We start from the raw sequence: 8,728 nt of genomic DNA, 5'->3' as shown, positions 1-8,728 counted from the left end.
ATCATGTACATGTACATGTACATATACATGTACATACATTGTTCGTTGACAGCATCCTTCATCTTTCTGTGAGAACTGAACGTATGTGACGGTGAGATGGCAATCATGCCTGTGCCATTGGTGAAGTAAAAGAAAAGTCAACAACAACAACAACATGTTACAAGGCGGAGGACCACTGTGTTTGGAAACAGTGACCTTACTACAATCGTCGGCACAGTTGGCAGAGCCCCCAGTCTTGCGACCATTTGAACCGGCTCTGCCAACCATGGATGGTTGTAGTAAGCACTGAGCAATGATGCTATGATACTATGCACAAGACAAGAACTCGATCATTTTGAGGTGCGATATCAGCAACTTTTGAGATTTTTCTGAAAGTATGGATGCTTTTTCAGCAACTTTCGCTTGTTTTGGCATGGCTGCGAAAAGCATAAGTTGCGAAATATTTTGGCATCTTTGGGAAAGGGCTAATTGAAGGGCAAGTATCTCCCCTCCTCCAGCTTATTTCAAGCGCTTACCAAAGTGTGCGGCATCTTTCACCTGCATGATTGTGATTGCAGGCAAACCACATTATCATTATCATTCTTTTACACAGCCTTGCTTGCCTTCCTGCCATATCATAATCCCCCTTCTTTTCTCACTCACGGACTATGTGAGTTTGGCACATTTTCCCTCCAGGACATTTTGCACCCACCAGACCTCACACCTTCACAGATTCCTTCCTATGCTGCTGTATAAATACCATACTAGCTGTGCATCACTGTTTTGAGTTGCCTGAAGATTGCCATCTGGCATGAGACTGTTAGTTACAACAATCCAGACGCGTGGTACTCTGTGACTCGTGTGTAATTAAATTATTAATTTCTATTATGAATGTGAGACTGGCTAGGTAGAGAGATCGCCTGGGTCATGACGAAGTGTCGCACTCGCTCTCCCTGCCGCAAGTAACATTTTTACTTGTTGGTACCGCGTTGCGCTGGTACATGTTTATGTACATGTACATGGTGGCGCTCGCTTCCGCGCGATCATGGTTGCCATAGTGCTGCATCGCGTCACCACGCGATACGGCGTCTACTATGTACTGAGTATCCCCTTTTATTTCGCTCTGCAAAGAGCGCTGACTCAGGTCAGGGTTTTCGTGTAACAAAACGGAAACGTGTATCAAACTGGCATGAGGTTTGTAACTATTATTATTATTAACCATTCTACTACTATTCTACCCGCCTACCTATCCCCCTATTACCGTAATACATTCTACTACTGCAACTATTCTACCCGCCTACCTATACCCCTATGGCCATTTACTTTTACTCCTTGGTGTTAGCAATGGCTTGGCATCATAGTCAAGGGCTATTACATGTACTAGTACATGTATGTGGGAGGTTCCGCACACGTACTTGTACCTGGACATGAACGGTTACGTAGGCGGATACGTCACTTTACGTCCTGGCATGCAATGAAACCATCATACCATGGTTGATGCCTCCACATTGTCATCATGATCATGGGTGGGGGGTGAATAGACTAGAGTAGAGGAGACCCTATGCTATGGACTAGTCAGGCGCTAGTGGCAGTGCACTGCCACTACTGCGAGTACTGGCACTAGTGTGCCACGGCTTTTTTCAGCTGCGGAGCTACTTGTACAAAGTACAATGTGCCACGTACTTCTTATTAATTTTTGCTATCAATAATATCCTAGTCGGTTCACACCATCACTTCATGTACATAAAACATGATAGAGAAGGCGTTCGTGTTTAGTTTGCGAACCTGTCCTTGGAGGAAAGGCTTGGTAGGTGCGGTGTGGTGCTCGCAGCGGACTTATACTCCTACTGCTGTGATTTCACGTCTGCTGAGTGTTGCGAGTTGAGAAGTTAGCTTTCGGGAGCCAATCAGTTAGTTACACCAGTTCAATTCCTACACTTGTAGGATTCAAGGAGTAGATTAAGCACCGAACCGTGCTGATATTCCAAGTGTTTGCCGTTGAGGTATCTCCTAGTGTATAAGGACACTGTTTTCTAGACTTCCACCGTGATGGGTGACTGCTACAATCTGATGGCGCTGAAAGCTCGTTTACAGAAGCAAGCTGAGGAGAACAGAGCTACAGTGTTGCCCAGTGTAAGCGGGCTAGGTGTTATCCAGGGTGTCATGGCTCGTATTAGACTGACGCGACTAACACTGCGTGCGATGGTTTTTAGCTGGCTCAATACCAGAAGCAGCAGAGGCAGCAGCAACACCAAGGATAACAACGACGGCGACCCAGATGAACAAGACTCAGGCCATGGAGAAGTGCTTCAGAGTAACGTGGAATACATACGGGTACCCGGAGTACCTATATTAAAAGAGACATCTTGGAATATGTCGTTCTTGCCTCGTGAGAATGAATACAGCCCTTCAACGCGCAAGTATACATTGGTCTTTGACTTGGACGAAACCCTCATGTGCAGCAGCCGCTTCCCCTTATCAAGAGCTGCCAGTCTTGATAGTACCACTGTCTGCTCTTCTGGCGCGACATTTCACATCTACGAACGGCCATTCCTGACCTATGTCCTCCTGAGAGCTTCAAAGCATTTCGATATTGTTGTCTACACGACAATGGAAAAGCCCTATGCTCTGAAGGTGGTGACGTGGATCAACCGTGACTTCAGACTAGTGAAGTATTTGCTACATAGGGATCATTGCGTACAGCGGGAAAGTGGCTACATCAAATGCTTGCAGATGCTTGGTCGTGATCTTCGTAAAACAGTTCTCGTCGACAGTAGCCCAACACAGTTAGCTTACAACGAACGAAATGGTATCCACATTGATGAGTGGTATGGGTGCCCCAATGATAGAGGACTGTTGGAGTTGTGCGAATTTCTCATGGACGCTGCATCTTTGCGTTTGGATGACATTCGACCACTCGTGGATCGGTATGCTATGGGAAAGGTCGTTTATCAGCTTGATAGTGTTGTGGATGTGGAGTATGACTGAACGTGGGAACAGAGATGTCCAATATGACAGCAGGGTATTACCTGTAGAGTATGCCTGGATTACTTTTCTGCATTGGTATCTGTGTGCAATATCCTATACCTTCTGAAGTCGGAAACATCAACTCTATCAAGCTTGTGAATAGCTATTTTTTCACTTGATCTACCAGTACATGTATTCTGCTATCCCCAACCAAGAACTAACTTGGATACTGCACATACTATAAGTAGTGGTCGAGGATTACATCATACATTCAATGGAACTTTGTAATTCTCTGTTCTGCGCACGGGGCACACCATCTGTAATGGCAGAACTTTGCACACAAGAAGAGAAGTAACTAATACTGTTGTTTGCAGACTTTCACGTACTTAACCAACATCTCACTCGGTGTTGAGTTCTAGTGTTTCTTGTGAGCCTTCCTTGGCAATTGGGCTATGCCAAGTAGCGCGCTTGACGGATTTTGCGCCCGTTGACATCATTCATCCTTGTACTTCATTTCAAAAATCTTTTTTGCACGGAGGCGTTTAAAGACATTGCAAGGAGGATCTAGGATACACAATACTTCGAAGTACATTAATAATTATACACATTTGCCTACATGTACTGCTTTCAGCCAAAGTTTCGAGTGTCCTGCATTGATCTATTCCTTCGCTTAGAACATGCTGTCAAGTGTCGATCAGTCAGGAAACATTTGTCGTTTTCAGAAAAGTCAAATACCCTGCCTCTTCAGAAAAGAAAATGGAACTCTTCGATGCGTGAAAAGTTGACGGACGCCCTTATAGCCGACATGTTCAGGCGAACTCATCATACATTGTAGATCAATGATTAGTCTACACGTATCATACTACAAAAGTACAAGTAGTTAGTATTGTCGCTAGCATGCAGTGCACTTTAAAAGTACTTACGAAATGTGTCAAGAAACTAGTAGTTGTGTGCACAGGTTACAGGTACTAGGTGCTTCCCTGACACAAAACTAATAGTAATACTTGTTTCACTCTCTTCACAACACCAGTAGTCAGTACGGCAGTAGGCCGTGTTCACTCCCATACCAGCCGATCTACAAGTTTGTCTACATGTACATGTATATGCATTTTTTTTTTTTTTTTTTTTTTTTTTACTAAGTACACAACCTACTCGTCAGAAGGGGAGAAGACAACAGAGTATACAATGACAAAACAGCAGGGAGAGTAGGGGCTGCAAAGCAAGCCTGTGCTGGTGAGGCAAGCCCACAACACCGACCTATGGTCTCGGCGTTAACGTGAGCTTGCGCACCATAGCCTAAAAGAAGGGGTGATTTAGTGCGATAAAGACAAGAGAAGGTGAGGTAGAATGGATGAGGAGAAAGAAAGAGAGAGAGAGAGAGAGAGAGAGAGAGAGGGGGGGTGGAGAAAGAGAGAGAGAGAGAGAGAGAGAGAGAGAGAGAGAGAGAGAGAGAGAGAGAGAGAGAGAGAGAGAGGGGGGGGGGGGGTGGTGGGGTGGGGGTGGAGAGAGAACAAGAAGAGAGAAAAATAGATTCAAAGGCAGTTCAGATGCAGTGAACATCATGCAATGCTTGGGGGGGGGAGCTTCAGGATGGAAATAGTTCTGAACTGTTAGAGGGAGTCTGTGGCCCAAAGCCACTGGCTTCGGCGAAGATGGTAGTGGACGTTCGCTTTGAAGGATTGTAGGCCCTTAGGAGATGGTGGTTTGGTGAAGAGGGAGGATGGCAGCGCGTTCCAGGTGTTGATGATGTTGTATGGAAAGGCGCGTCTTAGGTAGTTAGGAGCGCCTGGAGGGAGAACATTTTCCAGTTGGAAGGGGTGTGAAGCAGACTGTTGGCATTGTCTCCGGGTTACAGGTGCGGCATGGTGGGCGACGAGAGGGGGGACCATGGATCTCAGCAGAGGAGGACCTGGTTGGCCCAGCAGCTTGTAGACGAAAGTCAGTGCCGCCACTGTCCGTCGGGCCTCTAGGCTCTGTAGCAAGATGTTGGGTCCCAGGATGTGGAGGGCACGCCGCTGCACTCTGTTAAGGTGTTCAAGGTTAGTGGGAGCAGCTCCCATCCAGACAAGGGGAGCGTACTCGAGCAGGGGCCGGACGAAGCCGTGATACACGGCCAGCATGCCACGGCAGTCCAGAACACGAGCAGCTCTACGTAGGAGGCCAAGACGTGAGTTTGCCCTGGCAGCAACTGACCGGAGATGGGCGGAAAAGGATAGCTTGGAGTCAACCATAACTCCGAGGAGCTTGAGGTGTGGCTGTTGTGGGATGACCTCCCCTCCAAAGTTTATTGCGGAGACGGGCCAAGGCTGCTGTCGATGGCAGGAGATTCGTAGGAGCTGCGACTTGGATGGTTCAAACTTAACATGCCACTTTGTTCCCCATGCATGTAACGCATTAACGGAAGCTTGAAGACTGTCAGCTTGGTGTATGGCATCATCGCGTGTATTGGCGCAGGCATACAGCGTGGTGTCGTCTGCAAATGTTCCCATTTCAGACCCTGGAGCCAGACAGCTATCAGCATCATTTACATATACTAGGAACAGGGACGGTCCAAGGATGCTGCCTTGTGGTACTCCTGCAGAGATCGGATAGCGATCGGAGCTCTTGCCGCCGATGACCACTTCCAGCGAACGACCTGTTAAGTAGTCTCTAAGCCAGTCCAGGAGGGGGCCCTTCACACCGATGTTCCGCAACTTGTGCAGTACACCTGTGTGGGAGACTTTGTCAAAAGCCCCGGCGATGTCGACAGCAAGCACCTCCACAGATCCACCAAGGCCAGATGTGGCCGACCACTTGTGGTGTAGTCCCGTAAGTAGATCGGATGGACCTAGGCCTCGGCGAAAGCCAAATTGCCTTGGTGATAGGAGGTTTTGTCCCTCCAGAAAGTTCATTAACTGGCGGTTGATGATGGACTCCATTACTTTGGAACATATAGAAAGCAGCGAGACTGGTCGGTAATTCTTTTCAGCGGATTTGGAGGACTTTTTGTATACTGGAACTACTCGGGCAACCTTCCATGCCTGTGGTTGGTAGCCAGTACTGAAAGACAGGGAGAAGAGGCGTGCTAGGGGCCCTGCAAGCTCAGTTGCGCATTCCTTGAGTACCCTAGCTGGGATATTGTCCGGTCCAGTGGCTTTGGAAGAGTTGAGTCTTGCCAGATGTCGTCGTACTGTGTCAGCCCGGAAATGGATCCTTGTGACTGATGGAGTTTTACTGTCGCCAGAGGCAGCAGGCAGGCTGTCCACTGATATGTCGGAGGCAAGACTGCATTTCTTGGAAAAGAATGATCCAAAGCAGTTTGCCTTTGCCAGGTTGGTTGCGCATTCCTGCCCATGTGCATCAATCAGGGTTGGGATATCAGAGGAGCGCTTAACACCAGCGACTGATTTCATCACCGACCACCACTGTTTGTCACGCAGATTACCCGCACAGAGCTTAGCCTGGACACGCCGTTCCCAAGCTAGGCGGGCCGTGCCCATCACAGTTGAGGCATGGTTGACTGATTGTAAAAATGTCTGCTTCAGAGGCTCAGAAGATGGAAATCTCCTCCAGCGCCGCCAGGCCTGTTCCTTGAGGACTACTGCGTCCAGACACTCTGGGTTCCACCATGGCGGGTCAGAGGGTGTTGTAGTGTATTGCTTGCACGGGATAAATCGGTGCATCCCCACTAGAATTGTCTCTGAGATGACATCCCAGACCTTGTTGCAGTCGGTATGGGGAGCAGTGACTTGCAGCCAATCTACGGATCTGAAGTGTGCCCTCAGTCTCGACCAATCGGCTTTGTTGTAGCGCCATACTGTTCTAGTAGAGCTCTCCTCCTCTGAGGGAGAAACTGTCAAGAAGTCTGCGATGATGACCGCATGGTCAGAGCGTCCAAGGGGCTTACAGATAGAAGTGCTCACATGTCCAGGCAAGTCTGAAAGGACAAGGTCTAGAATGGCATCACCTCTAGTGGGATCCGTGATATGCTGCGTGAGGCAATAAGCAGATGCTAGATCCTCCAGTGCAAGACCAGCCAATGTTGTTTTACTACTTTTGAGCCAGGCGGAATTGTGGACATTAAAGTCCCCTGCAATGACTACATGGTCACCGAGTTGCTGTGCTGCAGGTAATGAGCTGTCTAGGTAGTCGATGACGGAGCAATCTGATGGGCTACTTGAACCGGAACGATACACAGCACAGACTACAACCTTGCCATGAGAGCATGAATCTACTAAGAGCCATACTACCTCAAAACCTTTACAGTCAATGGTGTCAAGGTGCCGAGCATGCAGGTTGGACTTCACCCAGACAGCTACGCCCCCGCCTGAAGCAGTTCAGTCTTGGCGAATAGGTGCTGCATAGCCAGGAATAGTTGACATGGCGAGTGGAACCTTGTCTGGCGTGAATTTCGTTTCTGTGACGATCGCTATATCAGGCTTAGTTGAACTCAGATTGTTTTGGAACTCGCCGAGTTTGGACAGCAGCCCAAAGGCGTTTGTGACTAGCAGCCGGAGACTTGCAGTAGTCATTCTGCCAAGCCGGACTGCTCCGTGTTGACTCCCGGGCTGCGAGGCAAGTCGTCACGATCAGGCTCAACTGAACGTTGCTTAAACTTCCACGGTCTGGCATAGAGTGGCCTTGGCCAGAAGTTTGGTGAGGTGATGAGTGCGATGGCAGTGGCATCCACAGTGATCCTTGCAGATATCTTGCCATTTTCAGCCTTGTGGATGCTGCAGTTATGGACAGTAGCTGGAGTCCCGGCTGTGCCTGACCTTTTCAGGGTGAAAGCTTTGATGTCGTCGTCAGTGCATGACTCACTCAGGTATACAGGACAGATTTCTTGGGTCTGGGTGGCTCTGATGACACTAGCTGCCAACTATCGTCAGAAATGACGTCCAGAGGCTGGAACTCCTCGCCGTACTCCTCAAGTAACACGCTCGTGCTGTGCTGTCCATCGTGCTGCATGTCTTCGTCACTCTGCGCCTCTGGGTCACCGCCTGTGCCACCCACGCTACGGGGCTCACCCGTACTACTACTACTACTAGTGCACCCGGCAGCCTGGCCTGGGTGGGTACGGGTACGATTTCTGGACGATTTCGCACGCGTACGCTGGCTCTGCTGAGCAGCTTGAAAGTTCGGCGGAACACTTGCCTTGGCAATGGCGGCTTCCTTGAGGGATACAACCTCCTCAGTCAGGCCGGACACCTGCCGCGACAGCTCATCAATCCTTTTGTTGAAGCGAGCCTCACGATCGGCCGACTCGGACGCTAGGTTAGCCAGGGTCTTGATTACTTCCAGCACAGACGACTCGATACCCGGAAGGGAGCACAAAAGTTTCATCTCTGCCTCTGAGAGCCCCTTGAGGGCGGTCTTTGTAGTTGGGGGCATGGCGGCCAGAGGTGGGTCAGCCCTACTACTAATCTATACGAATGTCTTACTACTAGTACTAGTCCTCTTGGCCACGCCGAAGGGCTGCCAGGAAGCCGTGGAAACTAAAAACTGCGGAGCTCAAAAATTTGCTTCCACTTCACACACGTATTTGGAGAGGCATGCATGCTGGTAGCATTCTATTTCAACGCATAAGCAAGTGTTGCCCGCGTAGTTCTATCTCAGGTGATTAATTTTCAGTTTCCTCGAGTGGCAAGTCGATATGCGCGCAGAGCATTCGTCCCTGTAACGTATGGCAATGTCACAACCAACCCTGATAACATTCTTGCAACGTCAATGTGAATAGGAGTGTAACTGTGTTTACATGTACATGTAGTTGTCTTCCATTTTGCGGACTCGCGAGGTATCCAAG

At 49.0% G+C, this 8,728-nt stretch overlaps 1 protein-coding gene across 1 annotated transcript; it reads left to right on the top strand.

Annotated features, from left to right (window-relative positions):
* The first annotated feature begins 1,723 nt into the window (after positions 1-1,723).
* LOC135812476 (CTD small phosphatase-like protein 2-A) lies at positions 1,724-3,650 on the top strand. Its single transcript, XM_065325832.1, has one exon. It carries the CDS (start codon positions 2,029-2,031, stop codon positions 2,965-2,967), a length of 939 nt encoding a protein of 312 aa, XP_065181904.1. The 5' UTR covers positions 1,724-2,028; the 3' UTR covers positions 2,968-3,650.
* Positions 3,651-8,728: the final 5,078 nt, after the last annotated feature.

The sequence above is a fragment of the Sycon ciliatum genome, chromosome 3 (genome assembly GCF_964019385.1).
Source record: "Sycon ciliatum chromosome 3, ocSycCili1.1, whole genome shotgun sequence".
In the NCBI taxonomy this organism is placed as follows: domain Eukaryota; kingdom Metazoa; phylum Porifera; class Calcarea; order Leucosolenida; family Sycettidae; genus Sycon; species Sycon ciliatum.
This window is presented reverse-complemented; position numbering and strand designations above follow the sequence as displayed.

Coding starts and splice junctions, on each gene's coding strand:
- LOC135812476 (XM_065325832.1), top strand. CDS start 2,029: ATGGGTGACTGCTACAATCTGATGGCGCTGAAAGCTCGTTTACAGAAG.